We start from the raw sequence: 24,847 nt of genomic DNA, 5'->3' as shown, positions 1-24,847 counted from the left end.
TCTGTCCATGTACAGTATAGGAGAAGTCTGTCCATGTACAGTATAGGGGGAGAAGTCTGTCCATGTACAGTATAGGAGGAGAAGTCTGTCCATGTACAGTATAGGGGGAGAAGTCTGTCCATGTACAGTATAGGAGGAGAAGTCTGTCTATGTACAGTATAGGGGGAGAAGTCTGTCCATGTACAGTATAGAAGTCTGTCCATGTACAGTATAGGAGGAGAAGTCTGTCCATGTACAGTATAGGGGGAGAAGTCTGTCCATGTACAGTATAGGAGGAGAAGTCTGTCCATGTACAGTATAGGAGAAGTCTGTCCATGTACAGTATAGGGGGAGAAGTCTGTCCATGTACAGTATAGGAGAAGTCTGTCCATGTACAGTATAGGAGAAGTCTGTCCATGTACAGTATAGGGGGAGAAGTCTGTCCATGTACAATATAGGGGGAGAAGTCTGTCCATGTACAGTATAGGGGGAGAAGTCTGTCCATGTACAGTATAGGAGAAGTCTGTCCATGTACAGTATAGGGGGAGAAGTCTGTCCATGTACAGTATAGGAGAAGTCTGTCCATGTACAGTATAGGAGAAGTCTGTCTATGTACAGTATAGGGGGAGAAGTCTGTCCATGTACAGTATAGGGGGAGAAGTCTGTCCATGTACAGTATAGGGGGAGAAGTCTGTCCATGTACAGTATAGGAGGAGAAGTCTGTCCATGTACAGTATAGGAGAAGTCTGTCCATGTACAGTATAGGAGGAGAAGTCTGTCCATGTACAGTATAGGAGGAGAAGTCTGTCCATGTACAGTATAGGATGAGAAGTCTGTCCATGTACAGTATAGGAGGAGAAGTCTGTCCATGTACAGTATAGGGGGAGAAGTCTGTCCATGTACAGTATAGGGGGAGAAGTCTGTCCATGTACAGTATAGGGGGAGAAGTCTGTCCATGTACAGTATAGGAGGAGAAGTCTGTCCATGTACAGTATAGGGGGAGAAGTCTGTCCATGTACAGTATAGGGGGAGAAGTCTGTCCATGTACAGTATAGGAGGAGAAGTCTGTCCATGTACAGTATAGGAGGAGAAGTCTGTCCATGTACAGTATAGGAGAAGTCTGTCCATGTACAGTATAGGAGGAGAAGTCTGTCCATGTACAGTATAGGGGGAGAAGTCTGTCCATGTACAGTATAGGGGGAGAAGTCTGTCCATGTACAGTATAGGGGGAGAAGTCTGTCCATGTACAGTATAGGAGGAGAAGTCTGTCCATGTACAGTATAGGGGGAGAAGTCTGTCCATGTACAGTATATAGGATGCACTCAATACTTGGTCAGGGATCCTTTGGTATGAATTACTGCATCAATGCGGCGTGGCATGGAGGCGTGGCCTGGAGGTGTGGCATGGAGGCGTGGCATGGAGGTGTGGCATGGAGGCGTGGCATGGAGGCGATCAGCCTGTGGCACTGCTGAGGTGTTATGGAAGCCCAGATTGCTCTGATAGCGGCCTTCAGCTCCTCTGCACCAGCCTGAATGGTTACCTCCCGTCTTCCCCATACCATTACACCACCACTGCTAGCCTGAACCACTACCCTGCCCCTCCCCTCCCCCACACCATTACACCACCACCACCAGCCTGAACCATTACCCCCCTCCCCCCCTTCTTCTCCCTCACACCATTACACCACCCCCCTCCCCCACAGCATTACACCACCACCAGCCTGAATCGGTGATACAAATCAGGATGGATCCATGCACCAAATTCTGCCCCTCCCCCAACTGAATGTCGCAGCTGAAATCCAGACCCATCAGACCAGGCAATGTTTTTCCAATCTTCTATTGTCCAGTGTTGGTGATTCTGTGCCAATTGTAGCCTCAGTTTCCTCTTCTTAGCTGACAGGAGGGCCCCCCCGGTGTGGTCTTCTGCTGCTGTAGCCCATCTGCTTCAAGGTTGGCTATGATGTGCGTTCAGAGATGGTATTCTGCATACCTTGGGTGCATTGAGTTACTGTTGCCTTTCTATCATCTGGAACCAGTCTGCCCATTCTCCTCTGACCTCAACAAGGCATTTTCTTCCACACAACTGCTGCTCACTGGATATTTTCTCTTTTTCCCACCATTCTCTGTAATCCTGAGAGATCCCAGAAATCCTCAGACCGGCCCGTCTGCCACCAACAACCATGCCACCTTCAACAGTCACTGCAATCCCCTTTCTTCCCCATTCTGATGCTCAGTTTGAACTTCAGCAAGTCGTCTTCAGCACGTCTAGATGCCTAAATGTATTGAGTTGCTGCCATGTGATTGGCTGATTAGTGATTTGTGTTACCAAGCAATTGGACAGGTGTACCTAATAAAGTGGCCGGTGAGTGTACATATATATATATATAAAATGTGTGTGTGCATATATATATATATAATAAAGTGGGCGGTGGCTGTATACGGATAGGCCCGCCTCCCTTTGCATGTCACACTGCAGTACACAGAGGGAGGAATGGGATTTCATTGACATTCATTTTCATGCAGCAAAATGCTGGAGTTTTGCTGATTGAATCAGAACGGCCGGCGGGGATCTCCGCTTCTCTTTATGGTCCTTTCACAGCAGTGCCATGCACACAGGACGGTCCTTGTGGTAAATGGTGGCGTGCCATGCCTTGGTATCAATTGTTCCTTCTTTGATGCATCATCACATGTTATAGAGCCGGGGGATCAACCTGTGGCCTTCCAGCTGCTGCAGAACTACAAGTCCCATGAAGCATTGCAAGGCTGATAGTTACAAGATTGACTCCCAAAGGCAGAGGCATGATGGGACTTGTAGTTTACAACAGCTGGAGGGCCACAGGTTGAGCCCCCACACATAAATTGTCTACAGTGCGTCCAGAAAGTTCTCACAGAGCTTCACTTCTTCCACATTTTATGTTACAGCCTTATTCCAAAATGGATTAAATTCATTATTTTCCTCAAATTCTACAAACCCCTCCCCCATAATGACAACGTGAGAGAAGTTTGAAATCTTTGCAAATTTATTAAAAATAAAGGAAAAAAATCCCATGTACATAAGTATTCACACCCTTTGCCATGTACATAAGTATTCACACCCTTTGCTCAATACTTTGGTGAAGCTCCTTTGGCACCAATTCCAGCCTCCAGTATTTCTGAGTATGATGCTACAAGCTTGGCACTCCTATTTTTGGGCAGTTTCTCCCATTCTTCTTTGCAGGACCTCTCAAGCTCCATCAGGTTGGATGGGGGAGGGTCGGTGCACAGCCATTTTCAGATCTCTCCAGAGGGAGGGTTGGGCTAATATTGGGGTTACAGTTTAGGGTTGGGGTTCATATTACAGGTAACAGTTTAGGGTTGGGGTTACAGTTTAGGGTTGGGGTTAATATTGGAGTTACAGTTTAGGTTTAGGGGTTCATATTAGGGTTACAGTTTAGGGTTGGGGTTACAGTTTAGGGTTGGGTTAATATTGGGGTTACAGTTTAGGGTTAGAGGTTAATATTGGGGTTACAGTTTAGGGTTGAGTTAATATTAGGGTTACACTTTAGGGTTGGGGTTAATATTAGGGTTACAGTTTAGGGTTGGGTTAATATTGGGGTTACAGTTTAGGGTTGAGTTAATATTAGGGTTACAGTTTAGGTTTAGGGGTTCATATTGGGGTTAGGGTTGGGGTTAATATTAGGGTTACAGTTTAGGGTTGGGGTTAATATTGGGGTTAGAGTTTAGCGTTGGGGTTAATATTAGGGTTACAGTTTCGGTTTAGAGGGTAATATTAGGATTATAGTTTAGGGTTGGGGTTAATATTGGGGTTACAGTTTAGGGTTGAGTTAATATTAGGGTTACACTTTAGGGTTGGGTTAATATTGGGGTTACAGTTTAGGGTTGGGTTAATATTGGGGGTTACAGTTTAGGGTTAGAGGTTAATATTGGGGTTACAGTTTAGGGTTGAGTTAATATTGGGGTTACAGTTTAGGGTTGGGTTAATATTGGGGGTTACAGTTTAGGGTTAGAGGTTAATATTGGGGTTACAGTTTAGGGTTGAGTTAATATTAGGGTTACAGTTTAGGGTTAGAGGTTCATATTAGGGTTACAGTTTAGGGTTGGGTTAATATTGGGGTTACAGTTTAGGGTTAGAGGTTCATATTAGGGTTACAGTTTAGGGTTGGGGTAATATTAGGGTTACAGTTTAGGTTTAGGGGTTCATATTGGGGTTAGGGTTGGGGTTAATATTGGGGTTAGAGTTTAGCGTTGGGGTTAATATTAGGGTTACAGTTTAGGGTTAGGGGTTATATTGGGGTTACAGTTTCGGTTTAGAGGGTAATATTAGGATTACAGTTTAGGGTTGGGGTTAATATTAGGGTTAAGGGTTTTTATTATTTATTTTTTTATTAATGTATTTTATTTATTTTTCATTATTTTTTTATTTATTTTTTTCATTTACTTAGGCTCCATTCACACCTGGGCGTTTTTGAGCATTTTTCAGCTCCAAAAACGTTAAAAAAAAAACTGTTCCAAAACGCCCAACAAGTAAGGCCCCTTTCACACTTATGCGATGCGATTTTACAGTGAATTTGACGCGATTTTGCGGGGCAATTTTGACGCGACTTTTCCGCGATTTTGAAAGCAATGGCTATGGCTCAAAGCGCATTCAAATCGTGGCAAAGTAGTGCAGGAACTACTTTGAAGCCGGTGCGACTTCAAAACGCACTGATATGAATGGGGCTCATTGAAAATAATGGAAAATGACTTGTCATGCGATTTTGCAGTCCAAAATCGCGGGACAAGTCGCACAAGTGTGAAAGGGGCCTTAAACCCCATTCATATAAATGGCCCCTGTTCACATCTGAGCGTTTTGTCCCCTGAAGCAAAACGCCTGTAGCTGAGCTTCTTTTTGGGCTGATTACCAGCGTTTTTGTTAGATGTCAATGGCTGCCTCCAAAAACGCCTGAAAAAAATGCCTGAAAATCGCGGTAAAAATCACGGTAAAAAAAACGCGTGAAAACGCTACGCTCAAGTGTAAATGCAGCCTTGTTGCATTTGAGAAAACTGCTCAAAAATGTGCAACAAAACGCTCAATGCTTAAAATGCTCAATTTAGGTGTTTCCATGCATTTCTATAGAACAAAAAAACGCTTAAAAATGCACAAATCTTCCATAATTTCAAGCTACAAAGAAAAGCTCCAGAACTTTTTGGGGTTTCAGGCATTTGGTGTCAGGTGACTTGTAGTGGAGAAGTGAACCGTCTCCATAGAGAATCATTGATTTTTTTTTCCCCAGTGTTTTGGAGCTTTGAGGTACACAATGCTGAGGTGTGAATGTGGCTCTTAGGTGTGAATGTGGCCCTTAGGTGTGAATGTGGCCCTTAGGTGTGAATGTGGCCCTTCGGTGTGAATGGGGCTCCATACTCATCCATTGTCAGCAATAGGCCCCATAACCTCATTAATGCATCAACCTACAACCTGCATGAGATGTGAATGACCCCCATTCAGTAATGTTGGAGCGGTGTATTTGCATCGATGTTCCATAAAGCCTTGCGGTGTAAATGGGCCGCACTCTTCCAGGTTGGGTCTCCGCTCACCTCCACCCCGCAGGACCAATTATCTCTGTAAACGATCGATGCAGAGCTCTCTCCACCATTCTTCTTTCTGTCCTCATCAATTCAGGATCAATTTAATTTGGCCCCTGATGTCACTATATGGAGTAATGGCGTTCAGGATCTATCTGTACAAGAGGAGGTTCGGTCTCTTGGGCACAGACGTGAATGCGCTGCGTTGGGCACTGCATTGGTCACAAATAGTGCAGGTGTGTCTCCGCGTCACGACGCTCATTAGGAACCCCTTCAATGTGAATGGACTGCTTTACTGCAGGAAAAATGCACATTAAGGCTTCATCCCCAGCGAGCAGACCCTGCGCCATCACTTCTCTGCGGCACGCCGCTGCCGCGCACCGCCGCCCACTGCAATTAATTAAAGGTGTGACTGTTTATGCGCTCCAGCACACACCTATGCCCAGATTGCACACTATCCGTGTTTAGGGCATATTTCTGTGCATATGCAGGGGCTCTCCGCAACCCCCAGTGCTGAACCACGCATGGCGGCTGTACACCTTCTCTGTATCCCCTTCAATACCGGGCACTTAAACCCCCTTCCTGCCCAGGCCAATTTTCAGCTTTTAGCGCTGTTGCATTTTGAATGACAATTGCGCGGTCATGCAACACTGTACCTAAACCAAATTTATGTCCTTTTTCCCCCACAAATAGAGCTTTCTTTTGCTGGTATTTGATCACCTCAAGGTTTTTCTTTTTTGGTACACAAATAAAAAAAGACCGAAAAGTTTAAAAAAAAAAAAAAACGTTTTATACAATTTTGTAAATAGATATACGTTTTTTCCTGCACTGATGAGCACTGATGAGGAGGCACTGATATGCGGCACTGATGGGCACTGATATGTGGCACTGATAGGTAGCACTGATATGCAGCATTGGTGGGCACTGATAGGCGGCACTGATGGGCACTGATATGTGGCACTGATAGGTAGCACTGATATGCAGCATTGGTGGGCACTGATAGGCGGCACTGATAGGCAGCATTGATGGGCACTGATAGGCAGCACTGATGGGCGGCACTGATAGGCGGCTCTGATGGGTGGCACTAAAGGGCACTGATAGGCGGCACTGGTGGGCAATAATGGGCACTGGTGGGCAGCACTGATAGGTGGCAATGATGGGCACTGGTGGGCAGCACTGATGGGGAGGGCAATGGTGGGCTCCCTGAGCCCTGATTGCCATCCCTGGTGGCCATAGTGGGCATCCCTGGGGTCATGGGTGGGCATCCCTGGTGGATCTAGTGGCACCCCCTTCCCCCCCGAGGGTCTGCACTGGTAATCAATGATCTGATTACCAGTGCAGAAATGTCAGGAGAGCCGTGGATCGGCTCTCCTCTACTCGTGCCTGTCAGGCACAAACTAAGGAAAGCCGATCAACGGCTCTTCCTGTGTACTATGTGATTGGACACAGCTGGTCACATGGTAAAGAGCTACGTCAGTAGGCTCTTTACCGAGATCGGAGATGCGGTGAGTCAGAGTGACATGCCGCATCACCGATCGCCGCCCTGCGTGCCCATCGGGGGCACGCAGAGCGCATTATCCTGCCGCCGTCATGTGACGTCCGGTCAGGATAATACAACCACTTTTCCGACGTCAATCGTCTATAGGGCAGGCGGGAAGTGGTTAAAGAAGCCTTATCCGGCTACTAACTAATACATTGTTTCACTTTCTCCATCAGCTCCTCCCCCACAGCTATTACCTTTTGTATCAATTGACCCTCCCTTTTTAGATTGTAAGCTCTAACGAGCAGGGCCCTCTGATTCCTTTTGTTCCAAATTGTAGTGTAACTGTAATGTCTGCCTTCATTTTGTTAAGCGCTGCGCAAACTGTTGGCGCCATATAAATCCTGTATAATAATAAATAGTACACGGCAGCAGCGGGTCCCGGTGGGAGGGGTTGCACAGTGCAGGTTGCATTTGATCCGTTTCTGCAGTGCTTCTTGCGGTGCATTATGCGTTTTTGCACACGTGTTTTTCACGCAATTTTCTGCGCATTTTGCATTATTTATGTTTTTTTTTGCCAATTTGTTGTTGGGTGGATTAAAAAGATGCAAATCGTGGCAAAAAAACACGCTACATGCTATATACAGCTTCTCCAATAAAGTCTGTTGAACCAAAAATTCACAGTTTTGCTTTTAACCACTTCTGGACCGGAAGATTTCCCCCCTTAATGACCAGGCCATTTTTTGTGATTCGGCACTGCGTTACTTTACCGGATAATTGCGCGGTCGTGCGACGCTGTACCCAAATAAAATTGATGTCCTTTTTTTTCCCACAAATAGAGATTTCTTTTGGTGGTATTTGATCACTTCTGTGGTTTTATTTTTTTGCGCTATAAACAAAAAAATTGCGCCAATTCTGAAAAAAGAAAACAATATTTTTCATATTTTGCTATATAACATCCCCCCCCCCCCCCAAAAAAAATGTAAAAATCTAATTTTTTTCATCATTTTAGGCCAATTTGTATTCTGCTACATATTTTTTGTATAAGTGTATTTTGATTGGTTTGCGGAAAAATTGTCTTTTTTTTTTTTTCTTTTTTTTTTTTACTAGCAATGGCGGCGATCTGCGATTTTTAGCAGGACTGCAACATTGCGGCGGACAGATTGGACCCCTAACGGACATTTGTGACACTTTTGGGGGGACCAGTAACATTACTACAGTAATCAGTGCTAGAAATATGCACTGTCACTGTACTAATGACACTTTCAGGGAAGGGGTGATCAAAGGGTTAAGTGTGAGCCTAGGGGGTGTTTTATAACTGTGAGGGGGATGGGCTTGTGGAATCAATACAGAGATCAGTGTTCCTAAATAGGAGGAGCTCTGCATTGATTCCTGAGAGAACAAAGGTCTGATGTGTTTACAACGGCAGACCGCCATGTTCTCTCTTCACGGGGAGCGATTGCAGGTGCCCGGCGGTAATTGTGGCCGCCGGTCCCGTGGATCGGCTTCCCCGCTAGCGAGAGGGCACACACATGCTCCCAGGATTTATCCTGCGAATCGCCATACCTGTACACCATATATATATATATATATACGATCGCTGGTCGGCAAGTGGCTAAACAAGTCCCTGACCCTTTCCAAAAATGCGGCGGCTGAAAAAAGCCCAGATGTGAACGTGTGCCATAGTAAACCATGGTAAATGGACTGTAGTGCGTTTCTGCAAAAAGCATTAAAAAAACGCATAGGTGTGAACCGAGAGACAATAAAACGTTTATTCATTACCACAGATCTAAAGGTGTGAATGGAGTCCAGTGCGATATTCTGCTTCTTTAGTTAAGAATTTTTAATAATAAAATCCTGGCTGGCACCGGCAGTTTTTTCCTGCATAAAAAGTGCGGATTTATTAAATATGCGTTATAATATGCGTTCTGTTCTCGGACATGAAGTCCTCGCTGTTCATAGCGATGAGACAAACCATTAAAAACATTTTGATGGTTACAGAGAGACCGGAAAGCAATGTCCTGTCCTGTGCTGTCCTGTCCTGTCCTGTGCTGTCCTGTCCTGTGCTGTGCTGTGCTGTGCTGTCCTGTCCTGTGCTGTGCTGTCCTGTCCTGTGCTGTCCTGTGCTGTGCTGTGCTGTCCTGTGCTGTGCTGTCCTGTCCTGTGCTGTCCTGTCCTGTGCTGTGCTGTCCTGTGCTGTGCTGTCCTGTCCTGTGCTGTCCTGTGCTGTCCTGTGCTGTGCTGTCCTGTGCTGTGCTGTGCTGTCCTGTGCTGTGCTGTCCTGTGCTGTGCTGTCCTGTGCTGTGCTGTCCTGTGCTGTGCTGTCCTGTGCTGTGCTGTGCTGTGCTGTCCTGTGCTGTGCTGTCCTGTGCTGTGCTGTCCTGTGCTGTCCTGTGCTGTCCTGTGCTGTGCTGTCCTGTGCTGTCCTGTGCTGTCCTGTGCTGTCCTGTGCTGTCCTGTGCTGTCCTGTCCTGTGCTGTCCTGTCCTGTGCTGTGCTGTGCTGTCCTGTCCTGTCCCGTGCTGTCCTGTCCTGTCCTGTGCTGTCCTGTGCTGTGCTGTGCTGTCCTGTCCTGTCCTGTCCTGTGCTGTCCTGTGCTGTCCTGTGCTGTCCTGTGCTGTCCTGTGCTGTCCTGTCCTGTGCTCTGTGCTGTCCTGTCCTGTGCTGTGCTGTGCTGTCCTGTCCTGTCCCGTGCTGTCCTGTCCTGTCCTGTGCTGTCCTGTGCTGTGCTGTGCTGTCCTGTCCTGTGCTGTCCTGTGCTGTGCTGTCCTGTCCTGTGCTGTCCTGTGCTGTCCTGTGCTGTCCTGTCCTGTGCTCTGTGCTGTGCTGTCCTGTCCTGTGCTGTGCTGTCCTGTGCTCTGTGCTGTCCTGTCCTGTGCTCTGTGCTGTCCTGTCCTGTCCTGTGCTGTGCTGTGCTCTGTGCCATCCAGAAAACATGGAATGGAAAGCTATAGAGCACTGAGTGTGTAACAGTAACCCTTTCGTTGATGTGAAATGAATGGGCTGCCAATGCATCCTAACATGCTGAAAATCCCAAGGTACCCATCAATAATGGACAGGAATGCATTGCTCTTTGTTGCTGCGCATTGCAGAGCACTGCAACCCAATGTAGTGCGTTGGAGCGTGTTATGTCCATTATCGCGTATTGCAATTTAGGGCCCATTCACGGCATATGTGTTAGGCTGCGCTGGTCAGCCTTGTCCAGTACTGTCCCGATGTATAGACATTGCAATTTGCCTGGAGTCCTAAGAGTGCACGTTACCGCGCTGCCATTCATGTTTGACACGCACCACCTTGTGAGCGCGGCGAGTTGTATCTCAGGACGCCACACTGCACTGCTGGGAATAAAGATGAATAAAATGTCAAGTTGCAAAAAGAAAAAATGGAAATGGTGTGAAACGCCGTCAATGACACATCGGCACCTTCCCGTCACAGCGCACACCGGTGACCAATAGCGAACATTTATGTTACCCCAACACGGGAGTATAAAAATATCATTCCATATAAGAGATACTTTGTAAATGAAGATAAACCCAGGGATGTATTTGGTCCATTTTTGTATCATTTATGGTTTAGCACTGATAACTGAGAGTTTTGGTGTTGCACGTTATTTTACTGCAGGGAAATATACTCTGCACTGGATCTGAGGGGAATCTCTGCTGATTTCTTTCATCCAATCAGGTGCAAGCAAAAATGCAATTTTTTAATTTTCCTTGCATGTCCCCCTTTGGATCTACAGCGACTGCACTTCCAGTGCACAGACTATTTACCTTTAGTAAATCAACCCCATAATTACATAGTTATATACTGTAGTTACAGTGTGACATAGTTCTATAGGTACATAGTTATATAGTTTATTAATTAGTTATATAGTTACATAGTTATATAGTTATTTAATTACATAATTATAGAGTTTATTAATTAGTTATATAGGTACATAGTTGCATATTTATATTCTATAATTACAAAGTAAATACTGTAGTTACAGTGTGACATATAGTTTATTAATTAGTTACATAGTTATTTGGTTTATTAATTTGTTATATAGTTATTTAGTTATATAATTTATTAATTAGTTATATAGGTACATAGTTGCATATTTATATTGTTCTATAATTACAAAGTTAAATACTTTAGTTACAGTGTGACATATAGTTTATATTGTTTATTAATTAGTTACATAGTTATACAATGATATAGTTATTCGTTATTTTGTTATATAATTACAAAGTTAAATACTGTGTAACATAGATATATAGTTTATTAGTTATATAGTTACATAGTTATATAGTTATATACTATAATTACAGTGTGACCTAGTTCTATAGTTACATAGTTATATGGTTTATTAATTCGTTATATAGTTTCATAGTTATACAATTATATAGTTATTTTGTTATACAATTAAAAAGTTTAATACTGTAGTTAAGGTGTAACATAGTTATATAGTTTAGTTACTGTATATAGTTATATACTGTAATTATATTTTTACATAGTTATATAGTTTTAATAATAATTTATATAGTTACATAGTTATATAATTATATAGTTATTATATTGGTAATTACAAAGTTATATACTGTAGATACATAGTTGTTTTATATAGTTACATAAATAGAGTACATAGTTTTATAGTTACATAGTTACATAAGTATATAGTTACAAAGTTATAAACTGTAGTTACATAGTGACATAGTTGTTACATAGTTATATTATATAGTTGCATATAGACATGTGCGGTTTGTTTTGTTAGGAATAAATATTCGGACAAATTTTTTGTTATTCGGAGATTAGAATTATGCGAATACCTGAATTGCATTATAAACAAAGTTTACCGAATGCTCGAATAACAAAACAAAATTTGTTTGAATTTCGGAAATTCTAATTTGAAATGCAAGTCAAATTTTACATGGAATTCCAGTCATATTTGAACTGTAAACATATTTCTGAACTCGAATATTATGCGTGTTATTAGAGGACCATTTGGAAATAATTCTGTTTTAGTTAAGCCAAAGATGATTTAAAGAGTCGTTGTATTCATTTGATGACGATTTTTCTTTTTTTTGTTCACTTTGCCACATTCCAATTAAAAAAAAAAAAAAAATCTAAAGTTTTCGATTAGTCATTTAGTCAGGTTGAAAAAAAGACGCAAGTTCATCTAGTTCAACCAATAGAAAACCTCCATATACACAACCACACAATCCTATACCCACAGCTTTGGCTCTGTCGGAAATGTTGGACTAGATACTATAATATAACGATATAACTAGTTACTATACCAGTACCAATAATAATCTGATTTCCTGTTGTCTCCTGTACAGGACGTGTACCTTATATGGGCGGCGCTGGACTCCCAGCCCTCGGGGTCACATGGTGTCCGGCCTGACCTCCCCCACGTCAGAAGATGACCAGGTTGCTGCTGGGCGTCACTCTAGAGAGGATCTGTAAGGCCGTCCTTCTGCTCTGCCTCGTGCACTTCGTCATTATCATGATCCTCTACTTCGATGTCTATGCCCAACGTTTGGACTTCTTCAGCCGCTTCAACGTCAGGAACTCCTCCCGCATCCACCCCTACTACAACTTCTCCCGGCCCAATGGCACTGCCCACACATACCCTGCCGTTACATCCCCCACAGATGTCTTCACGCCCAGCGCCAAGCTGGAACTCAACCAGACCGTCACCGAGAAGCCTGTTCCACCGTGCCCAGACTCCCCACCAGGTTTGGGTAAGTTGGCATTGGGCTTTTGGGGGCTGGTTGGGTTGAAGTCTTTAACTCCAATTAGAATCCATGATATAATATAGTAGTGAGGTCTCCTATGAGTGGAGTCAATAGTGTGAGTAACATGGTGGTAAGGTCTTATATGAATGGAGTCCTGGGTGTCAGTAGTATGGTAGTGAGGTATCATATACAGTATCTCACAAAAGTACACCCCTCACATTTTTGTAAATATTTTATTCTATCTTTTCATGTGACAACACTGAAGAAATGAGACTTTGCTACAATGTAAAGTAGTGAGTGTACAGCTTGTATAACAGTGTAAATTTGCTGTCCCCTCAAAATACCTCAACACACAGCCATTAATGTCTAAACCGCTCGCAACAAAAGTCATTACACCCGTAAGTCAAAATGTCCGAATTGGGCCCAATTAGCCATTTTCACTCCCCGGTGTCATGTGACTCGTTAGTATTACAAGGTCTCAGGTGTGAATGGGAAGCAGGTGTGGTAAATTTGGTGTTATCGCTCTCACTCTCTCATACTGGTCACTGGAAGTTCAACATGGCACCTCATGGCAAAGAACTCTCTGAGGATCTGAAAAAAAGATTTGTTGCTCTACATAAAGATGGCCTAGGCTATAAGAAGATTATAAAGACCCTGAAACTGAGCTGCAGCATGGTGGCCAAGACCATACAGCGATTTACCAGGACAGGTTCCACTCAGAACAGGCCTCTCCATGGTCCTCCAAAGAAGTTGAGTGCCGTGCTCAGCATCATATCTAGAGGTTGTCTTTGGGAAATAGACGTATGAGTGCTGCCAGCATTGCTGCAGAGGTTGAAGGGGTGGGGGGTCAGCCTGTCAGTGCTCAGACCATACGCCGCATACTGCATCAAATTGGTCTGCATGGCTGTCATCCCAGAAGGAAGCCTCTTCTAAAGATGATGGACAAGAAAGCCCACAGTTTGCTGAAGACAAGCCGACTAAGGACATGGATTACTGGAACCATCTCCTGTGCTCTGATGAGATCAAGATAAACTTATTTGGTTCAGATGGTGTCAGGCGTGAGTGACGGCAACCAGGTGAGGAGTACAAAGACAAGTGTGTCTTCCTACAGTCAGGCATGGTGGTGGGAGTGTCATGGTCTGGGGCTGCATGAGTGCTGCCGGCACTGGGGAGCTACAGTTCATTGAGGGAACCATGAATGCCAACATGTACTGTGACATACTGAAGCAGAGCATGATCCCCTCCCTTTGGAGACTGGGCCGCAGGGCAATATTCCAACATAACGACCCCAAACACCTCCAAGATGACCGCTGCCTTGCTAAAGAAATTGAGGGTAAAGGTGAAAGACCTAAACCCTATTGAGCATCTGTGGGGAATCCTCAAATGGAAGGTGGAGGAGCGCAAGGTCTCTAACATTCACCAGCTCTGTGATGTCATCATGGAGGAGGGGAAGAGGACTCCAGTGACAACCTGTGAAGCTCTGGTGAACTCCATGCCCAAGAGGGTTAAGGCAGTGCTGGAAAATAATGGCGGCCGCACAAAATATTCACACTTTGGGCCCAATTTGGACATCGTCACTTAGGGGTGTAGTCTCTTTTGTTGCCAGCAGTTTAGACATTAATGGCTGTGTGTTGAGTTATTTTGAGGGGACAGTAAATTTACACTGTTATACAAGCTGTACACTCACTACTTTACATTGTAGCAAAGTGTCATTTCTTCAGTGTTGTCACATGAAAAGATAGAATAAAATATTTACAAAAATGTGAGAGGTGTACTTACTTTTGTGAGATACTGTAAGTGGAGTCCATGGTTAGAGTAGTATGGCTGGGAGGTCTCATATAAATGGAGTCCATGGTGTCCATAATATGACAGAGGTCTCGTATGAATGGAGTCAATGGTGTGAGTAATATGGTGGTGAGGTCTCGTATGAATGGAGTCCATGGTGTGAGAAATGTGGTGGCAATTATGGACAACTAATGCCATCCAAGAATCATTATTAGCCACTATGTAGGAACCTGTCAAGATTAAAATATAGGACTTGTCATTGCTGTTTTGCGTAAGAAGTGCAGGTTCTTCATCCTCCATGTTGGTGAAGGATCTAATTTATCCTGGTTATTGTATAGTCAGTAGCAGTTAGTCATATTCAACAGAACAAGTCCAGTGAAATAGGAATAACTAGCACAATCTGCACACTTCATCTGCACTATTGGTGACTTATGACATTAGACCATTCTGTCCTGACTCTTCCCCAGTCTGCCCATACTGACTCCTCCACATTCTGACTCTGCCCGTCCTGACTCTTCCTGGTTTGCCCATCCTAAATCTCCTACATTTTGACTCTTCCCCGGTCTGCCCGTCCTGACTTTCCCTGGGTCTGCCCATTCTGACTCTTCATCATTCTGACTCTTCCCTGGTCTGCCCATCCTGACTCTTCTACATTCTGACTTTTCTGTGGTCTGCCCGTTCTGACTTTTCCAGGGTCTGCCCATTCTGACTTCTCCACATACTGACTTTTCCCTGGTCTACCTGTCCTGACTTTTCCTGCGTCTGCCAAATCTGACTCTTCCACATTCTGACTCTTCCCTGGTCTGCCCATCCTGACTTTTCCTGGGTCTGCCCATTCTTCCTCTTCCACATACTGACTCTTCCCCGGTCTGCCTGTCCTTACTTTTCCTGGGTCTGCCCATTCTGCCTCTTCCACATACTGACTTTTCCCCGGTCTGCCCATCTTGACTCTTCCCCATTCTAAATCTTCCCTAGTCTCTCTGTCCTGAGTTTTCCTGGGTCTGCCCATTCTGCCTCTTCCCCGTTCTGACTCTTCCCTGGTCTCTCTGTCCTGAGTTTTCCTGGGTCTGCCCATTCTGACTATTCCACATTCTGATTATTCCACATTCTGACTCTTCCCTGGTCTTCCTGTTCTGACTTTTCCTTGGTCTGCCCCTTCTAACTCTTCCACATTATGACTCTTCCCCCGTTTGCCTGTCCTGACTTTTCCTGGGTCTGCCCCTTCTAACTCTTCCACATTATGACTCTTCCCCCGTCTGCCTGTCCTGACTTTTCCTGGGTCTGCCCATTCTAACTCTTCCACATTCTGACTCTTCCCCGGTCTGCCCATCCTGACTTTCCCTGGGTCTGCCCATTCTGACTCTTCCCCGTTCTGACTCTTCCCTGGTCTCTCTGTCCTGAGTTTTCCTGGGTCTGCCCATTCTGACTCTTCCACATTCTGACTCTTCCACATTCTGACTCTTCCCCCGTCTACCTGTCCTGACTTTTCCTGGGTCTGCCCATTCTGACTCTTCCCCGGTCTGCCCATCCTGACTCTTCCCCATTCTAAATCTTCCCTGGTCTCTCTGTCCTGAGTTTTCCTGGGTCTGCCCATTCTGACTCTTCCACATTCTGACTCTTCCACATTCTGACTCTTCCCCCGTCTACCTGTCCTGACTTTTCCTGGGTCTGCCCATTCTGACTCTTCCCCGGTCTGCCCATCCTGACTCTTCCCCATTCTAAATCTTCCCTGGTCTCTCTGTCCTGAGTTTTCCTGGGTCTGCCCATTCTGACTCTTCCACATTCTGACTCTTCCACATTCTGACTCTTCCCCCGTCTACCTGTCCTGACTTTTCCTGGGTCTGCCCATTCTGACTCTTCCCCGGTCTGCCCATCCTGACTCTTCCCCATTCTAAATCTTCCCCGGTCTCTCTGTCCTGAGTTTTCCTGGGTCTGCCCATTCTGACTCTTCCACATTCTGACTCTTCCACATTCTGACTCTTCCACATTCTGACTCTTCCACATTCTGACTCTTCCACATTCTGACTCTTCCACATTCTGACTCTTCCACATTCTGACTCTTCCTCGGTCTGTGACTCGCTGAGGAATGAAGCAGGGATGGACTCAGGTCAGTGGTGACCCCCCTTATGGCTACCTTGACAAGTTCCCTTGAAGGTGATGTTCTTGCTCGCTGTGAAGGTCCGGCTCTCCATCGCTGGGCTCCTATAGTCATTTGCAGTCACGGCGATTGAAGGGTTTATCCCATTCTGGGTCCGGCACAGTGAGCGGAGCAGTCAGCGCACAGCAGGCAGATTGCTAATAAGCTGGAGCGCCAGGACTGATTAATGCATTAATTACTGTGATTATGGCTGCCCCCTGAGTGGTGCCCAGTGCCCACCCTCCTCTCCAGGCTGATGCCGGATTACACTGGGCTGTGCCAGGGAAGAGTTTGTGTGCAAACCGCAGTCTGCTAAATGTTCGATCTCTGGAGAGGAGACGACAGCTGGGTCCGCCATATTAATCAGAGGCAAACTAGGCTGCTGCCTATGGTGGAGGGGCTGCTCTGGGGGGTAGGAAGTGTATGTACATGTCAGAGCAGGCCTGGGGAGAGATGTATGTATATATCGGGGCAGGTCTCAGTGGGAGGTGTATGTATATGCTGGTGTAGGTCTGGGGGGAGGTGTATGTATATGCTGGTGTAGGTCTGGGGGAGGTGTATGTATATGTCGGTGTAGGTCTGGGGGGGGGGGGGTTGTATGTATATGTCGGTGTAGGTCTGAGGGGGGTTGTATGTATATGTTGCTGTAGGTCTGGGGGGGTTGTATGTATATACCGGTGTAGGTCTGGGGGGAGGTGTATGTATATATCGGGGCAGGTCTCAGTGGGAGGTGTATGTATATGCTGGTGTAGGTCTGGGGGAGGTGTATGTATATGTCGCTGTAGATCTGGGGGGGTTGTATGTATATACCGGTGTAGGTCTGGGGAAGGTGTATGTATATGCCGGTGTAGGTCTGGGGGAGGTGTATGTATATGTCGGTGTAGGTCTGGGGGGAGATGTATGTATATATCGGGGCAGGTCTCAGTGGGAGGTGTATGTATATGCTGGTGTAGGTCTGGGGGAGGTGTATGTATATGTCGCTGTAGATCTGGGGGGGTTGTATGTATATACCGGTGTAGGTCTGGGGAAGGTGTATGTATATGCCGGTGTAGGTCTGGGGGGGGGTGTATGTATATGCTGGTGTAGGTCTGGGGGAGGTGTATGTATATGTCGGTGTAGGTCTGGGGGGAGGTGTATGTATATGTCGGTGTAGGTCTGGGGGGAGGTGTATGTATATGTCGCTGTAGGTCTGGGGGGGTTGTATGTATATACCGGTGTAGGTCTGGGGGGAGGTGTATGTATATGCCGGTGTAGGTCTGGGGGGGGGTGTATGTATATGCCGGTGTAGGTCTGGGGGAGGTGTATGTATATGTCGGTGTAGGTCTGGGGGGAGGTGTATGTATATGTCGCTGTAGGTCTGGGGGGGTTGTATGTATATACCGGTGTAGGTCTGGGGGGAGGTGTATGTATATGCTGGTGTAGGTCTGGGGGGAGGTGTATGTATATGCCGGTGTAGGTCTGGGGGGAGGTGTATGTATATGCTCGTGTAGGTCTGGGGGGAGGTGTATGTATATGCCGATGTAGGTCTGGGGGGAGATGTATGTATATACCGGTTTAGGTCTGGGGGGGTGTTATTTATATGCCGGTGTAGGTCTGGGGGGAGGTGTATGTATATGCTCGTGTAGGTCTGGGGGGAGGTGTATGCATATGCCGGTGTAGGTCTGCCCCCAGATTCTGCCCCCGCTAAGTGATATGGGTATTGGGTGGCACCGCCTCCTTCTGACATCACTTGACGTCATGTGACATCAGAAGAGGGCAGTGCCACAGGGTGACGTCACTGGGTGGCCCCGCCCCTTGCCTATAAAAGAACTGTCAAAGCTTAAGATTGGGCAGAGGGCGGAAGCCTCTGAAGAGAAGAAGCATTTTTGAATTTTTTTCTATTTTTCGGGTCCAGCAGGCAGCGTTATTGACGATAGATTTACATTGAGGGACACATTTTTTTTTTTAATGAAGGATTTGTCAAAAACTGTGTTGATGGGGACGAAGGGCTTTGGGGGGCACCCCAAAGCACGCTCCCTATGTTGAGGGCAAGCGACTTGGTATGGTTCAGGAGGGGCAGGGGTGCGCTTGCTTGTTTCCTGGCCTGCCAGGCTGCATGCTCGAGTAAGGGTCTGGTATGAATTTTGGGGGGGTCCACACCGTTTATTTTTTTAAATTTTGGCATGGAATTTCCCTTAAAATCTGTACCAGACCCAAAGGGCAGCCCAGCGCAGAGTCTCTGACCCCTGACCTCGGTGTCCTGGGGTGTTGGAGGTCACAGAATGACAATTTCCGCCATTCGTCGGTTTATTTTATGTGGCGGTGAATTGGTGTCCTGCAGGCGTCTATATATTGGGGTCACCGTAGAATGGGGGGGCAGATCAGCAGAGGGGGGCGTCTAGATATTAGGGCAGGGGTAGAGTGGCAGGGTGAGATGAGCAGATCGGTCGGGTCTATATATTAGGGCAGTGGTAGAATTGGGGGGTCAGATGAGCAGATGGGGGCGTCTATATATTGGAGCCGCGGTAGAATGGGGGGTGAGATGAGCAGGAAGGGGCGTCTATATATTAGGGCAGCAGTAGAATGGGGGGTGAGATGAGGAGACGGGGCGTCTATATATTGGGACAGCGGTAGAATGGGGGGGATTAGATGAGCAGATGGGGGCGTCTGTATATTGGAGCTGCCGTAAAAGGGGGGGGGGGAAATGAGTAGACATGGCGTCTAAATATTTGGGTGGCAGTAGAATGGGGGGTGGGGTGAGATGAGCAGATGGATGGCAGTAGAATGGGGGGAGGGGGTGAGATGAGCAGACGGGGGGGGGGTCTATATATTTGGGGTGGCAGTAGAATGGGGGGGTGAGGTGAGCAGATGGATGGCAGTAAAATGGGGGGGGGTGAGACGAGCAGACGGGGGGGGGGGTCTATATATTTGGGGTGGCAGTAGAATGGGGGGTGAGATGAGCAGACGGGGGGGGGGTCTATATATTGGGGTGGCAGTAGAATAGGGGGATGGGATGAGCAGACAGAGTCTATATATTTTGGGGGGTGAGATGAGCAGACGGGGGGGTCTATATATTGGGGCGGCAGTAGAATGGGGGGGGTGAGATGAGCAGACGGGGGGTCTATAAATTTAGGGTGGCAGTCGAATTGGGGGATGGGATGAGCAGACGGGGGGGTCTATATATTGGAGTGGCAGTAGAATGGGGGGTTGAGATGAGCAGACGGGGGGTCTATATATTTGGGGGGTGAGATTAGCAGACGGGGGGTCTATATATTTGGGGTGACAGTAGAATGGGGGGATGGGATGAGCAGACAGGGGGTCTATATATTGGGGTGGCAGTAGAATGGGGGGTTGAGATGAGCAGACAGGGAGTCTATATATTTGGGGGGTGAGATTAGCAGACGGGGGGTCTGTATATTTGGGGTGGCAGTAGAATTGGGGGATGGGATGAGCAGACGGGAGGGTCTATATATTAGAGTGGCAGTAGAATGGGGGGGGGGTGAGATGAGCAGACGGGGGGGTCTATATATTGGGGTGACAGTAGAATGGGGGGATGGGATGAGCAGACGGAAGGGTCTATATATTGGGGTGGCAGTAGAATGGGGGGGGGGGTGAGATGAGCAGACGGGAGGGTCTATATATTGGAGTGGCAGTAGAATGTGGGGGGTGAGATGAGCAGACGGGGGGTCTATATATTTGGGGGGTGAGATGAGCAGACGGGGTGGTCTATACATTGGGGCGGCAGTAGAATGGGGAGGTGAGATGAGCAGACGGGGGGGGGTCTATACATTGGGGCGGCAGTAGAATGGGGGGTGAGATGAGCAGACGGGGGGTCTATATATTTGGGGGGTGAGATGAGCAGACGGGGGGTCTATATATTTGGGGGGTGAGATGAGCAGACGGGGTGGTCTATACATTGGGGCAGCAGTAGAATGGGGGGGTGAGATGAGCAGACGGGGGGGTCTATACATTGGGGCGGCAGTAGAATGGGGGGGTGAGATGAGCAGACGGGGGGGTCTATACATTGGGGCGGCAGTAGAATGGGGGGGTGAGATGAGCAGACGGGGGGGTCTATATATTTGGGGGGTGAGATGAGCAGACGGGGGGTCTATATATTTGGGGGGTGAGATGAGCAGACGGGGTGGTCTATACATTGGGGCGGCAGTAGAATGGGGGGGTGAGATGAGCAGACGGGGGGGTCTATACATTGGGGCGGCAGTAGAATGGGGGGGTGAGATGAGCAGACGGGGGGGGTCTATATATTTGGGGGGTGAGATGAGCAGACGGGGTGGTCTATACATTGGGGCGGCAGTAGAATGGGGGGGTGAGATGAGCAGACGGGGGGGTCTATACATTGGGGCGGCAGTAGAATGGGGGGGTGAGATGAGCAGACGGGGGGGTCTATATATTTGGGGGGTGAGATGAGCAGACGGGGGGTCTATATATTTGGGGGGTGAGATGAGCAGACGGGGGGTCTATATATTTGGGGGGTGAGATGAGCAGACGGGGGGTCTATATATTTGGGGGGTGAGATGAGCAGACGGGGGGGTCTATACATTGGGGCGGCAGTAGAATGGGGGGGTGAGATGAGCAGACGGGGGGGTCTATATATTTGGGGGGTGAGATGAGCAGACGGGGGGTCTATATATTTGGGGGGTGAGATGAGCAGACGGGGGGTCTATATATTTGGGGGGTGAGATGAGCAGACGGGGGGTCTATATATTTGGGGGGTGAGATGAGCAGACGGGGGGGGTCTATACATTGGGGCGGCAGTAGAATGGGGGGGTGAGATGAGCAGACGGGGGGTCTATATATCGGGGCTGCAGTAGAATAGGGGGTGAGATGAGGGGGGGCATCTATTCCATTCCTCCGGAGTGAACATTATCCGTGTCATTGTGAATGGTGGCACAGGGGGGGTCGGCGGAGGGGGATGAAACGACTCTGCAAACCATCTGCTCATTTCCACTTCAAAGCCCACCGCCCCCCTCCGCCGCTGCCGCCCCCCTCCGCCGGCTGTTGGCATTGTCCCTCCTGTGATGTTTGAGCGCTCTGCACGCTTCAATGTGACTGCGCCGAGCCGCGGATCTCAGGAACGGCACAATCACCCCACAGACCCGGCAAAACGCCTGCTGGTCCAATATACATTATCCGCCATCTTGGATTTTTGCTCCATTTTCTGCTGCAGAGTTTTGTAATCTGTCTAAATTCAGGTTTCATCTGCTTATATTTTACCTTCCCCCCTCCCCCTCCATCAATGTGATAATGACATTTTTAAATAAAAATTTTCCATTTTCATTTACATATCTTCTATTAGACCTGGTGATGTCATCACTGGGTCTATGTGCTTCTCTATGCAATGCAGGCAGATCATGGCTGGTGGGAGGGGCCGGCAGGGGGCTGTACATAGCTTCCTGAAAATACCACAGTACTGTACTTCTCTCAAGGGCCCTCAGTGCTGGTGCAAGAAGTGGAAGGAGTTACACAAATATCACAATGTCTTGATGAATGGGAGTGGACATTTCTAGGCTAGGGAGACTAGACCAGTTTCCGAGGACAGTCCCCGGACTGAGGAAACAAAAAAAAAAAGTTTGTCCCCCGTTTTTTTTCCCTGGCAGTCAGGGGTGGCGCTAGGTGCAGGGACAATCCTGGGCGGGTGCTGAGACAGAGGGGGGCGCCAAAGCAAGTGGCACACCAACAGGGGGCGGTCTGCCCCAGGTGCCACACACTGGGGGGGTGTTAGGCTGGCATCGCCCGCTGTAACAGGTTTAATTTGAATCACTGAGCTCCCACCATCACACAAAGTCCCGCCTACTGGTTTGGCGCCTTTGATAGACAGCACACTTTTCCAATGGCGGGACTTGTGTGACGGCGAGCACTCAGCGATTTAAATTTAGGCTGACACAGCGGGGCGATACCGGCCTGTCATATGATCCGGCCGGCTATTCTCTTCCTCTCTTTCTTTGATCCTCTGCACTGGTGAGGCTGCATAGATGGGCACTGGTGAGGCTGCATAGATGGGCACAGCTGAGCCCTGCATTCTTTATGTAGCGCACTCCCGAGCCCTGCATTCTTTATGTAGCGCACTCCTGAGCCCTGCATTCTTTATGTAACGCACTCCTTAGCCCTGCATTCTTTATGTAACGCACTCCTTAGCCCTGCATTCTTTATGTAGCACACTCCTTAGCCCTGCATTCTTTATGTAGCACACTCCTTAGCCCTGCATTCTTTATGTAACGCACTCCTTAGCCCTGCATTCTTTATGTAGCTCACTCCTGAGCCCTGCATTCTTTATGTAGCGCACTCCTGAGCCCTGCATTCTTTATGTAGCGCACTCTTGAGCCCCGCATTCTTTATGTAGTCCTGCATTCTTTATGTAACACACTCTTTAGCCCTGCATTCTTTATGTAGCGCACTCCTTAGCCCTGCATTCTTTATGTAACGCACTCCTGAGCCCTGCTTTTTGCACTCCTGAGCCCTGCATTCTTTATGTAGCGCACTCCTGAGCCCCGCATTCTTTATGTAGTCCTGCATTCTTTATGTAACGCACTCCTTAGCCCTGCATTCTTTATGTAACGCATTTCTTATCCCTGCATTCTTTATGTAACACACTCCTGAGCCCTGCATTCCTTATGTAACGCACTCCTTAGCCCTGCATTCATTATGTAGCACACTCCTGAGTCCTGCATTCTTTATGTAGCACACTCCTGAGCCCTGCATTCTTTATGTAACGCACTCCTGAGCCCTGCATTCTTTATGTAACGCACTCCTGAGCCCAGCATTCTTTGTGTAGCGCACTCCTGAACTTTGCTTTCTTTATGTAGCACACTCCTTAGCCCTGCATTCTTTATGTAACGCACTCCTGAGCCCTGCATTCTTTATGTAGCGCACTCCTGAGCCCTGCATTCTTTATGTAGCGCACTCCTGAGCCCTGCATTCTTTATGTAGCGCACTCCTGAGCCCTGCATTCTTTATGTAACGCACTCCTGAGCCCAGCATTCTTTGTGTAGCGCACTCCTGAACTTTGCTTTCTTTATGTAGCACACTCCTTAGCCCTGCATTCTTTATGTAGCGCACTCCTGAGCCCTGCATTCTTTATGTAGCGCACTCCTGAGCCCTGCATTCTTTATGTAGCGCACTCCTGAGCCCTGCATTCTTTATGTAGTGCACTCCTGAGTCCTGCATTCTTTATGTAGCACACTCCTGAGCCCTGCATTCTTTATGTAGCACACTCCTGAGCCCTGCATTCTTTATGTAACACACTCCTGAGCCCTGCATTCTTTATGTAGTGCACTCCTGAGCCCTGCATTCTTTATGTAACGCACTCCTGAGCCCTGCATTCTTTATGTAACGCACTCCTTAGCCCTGAATTCTTTTGTAACGCACTCCTGAGCCCTGCATTCTTTATGTAACGCACTCCTGAGCCCTGAATTCTTTATGTAACGCACTCCTGAGCCCTGCATTCTTTATGTAGCGCACTCCTGAGCCCTGAATTCTTTATGTAACGCACTCCTGAGCCCTGCATTCTTTATGTAACACACTCCTGAGCCCTGAATTCTTTATGTAACGCACTCCTGAGCCCTGCATTCTTTATGTAGCGCACTCCTGAGCCCTGCATTCATTATGTAGCACACTCCTGAGCCCTGCATTCTTTATGTAGTGCACTCCTGAGCCCTGCATTCTTTATGTAGTGCACTCCTGAGCCCTGCATTCTTTATGTAACGCACTCCTGAGCCCTGCATTCTTTATGTAACGCACTCCTGAGCCCTGCATTCTTTGTGTAGCGCACTCCTGAACTTTGCTTTCTTTATGTAGCACACTCCTTAGCCCTGCATTCTTTATGTAGTGCACTCCTGAGCCCTGCATTCTTTATGTAGCGCACTCCTGAGCCCTGCATTCTTTATGTAGCGCACTCCTGAGCCCTGCATTCTTTATGTAGCGCACTCCTGAGCCCTGCATTCTTTATGTAACGCACTCCTGAGCCCTGCATTCTTTATGTAACGCACTCCTGAGCCCTGCATTCTTTATGTAGCGCACTCCTGAGCCCTGCATTCTTTATGTAGCGCACTCCTGAGCCCTGCATTCTTTATGTAGCGCACTCCTGAGCCCTGCATTCTTTATGTAGCGCACTCCTGAGCCCTGCATTCTTTATGTAGTGCACTCCTGAGTCCTGCATTCTTTATGTAGCACACTCCTGAGCCCTGCATTCT

At 47.3% G+C, this 24,847-nt stretch overlaps 1 protein-coding gene across 1 annotated transcript in view; it reads left to right on the top strand.

The window, feature by feature from the left end:
• Nucleotides 1-24,847, top strand: part of B4GALT2 (beta-1,4-galactosyltransferase 2) — a 146,963-nt gene that overhangs the window by 57,763 nt on the left and 64,353 nt on the right. The window contains exon 2 of the mRNA XM_082265441.1: nt 12,341-12,745. Within this exon, the coding sequence (XP_082121567.1) occupies nt 12,424-12,745 (322 nt within the window). The 5' untranslated portion in view covers nt 12,341-12,423. The remainder of the gene's footprint in view (nt 1-12,340; nt 12,746-24,847) is intronic.

The sequence above is a fragment of the Pelophylax lessonae genome (genome assembly GCF_965119305.1).
Source record: "Pelophylax lessonae genome assembly, chromosome: 8".
In the NCBI taxonomy this organism is placed as follows: Eukaryota; Metazoa; Chordata; class Amphibia; order Anura; family Ranidae; genus Pelophylax; species Pelophylax lessonae.
This window is presented reverse-complemented; position numbering and strand designations above follow the sequence as displayed.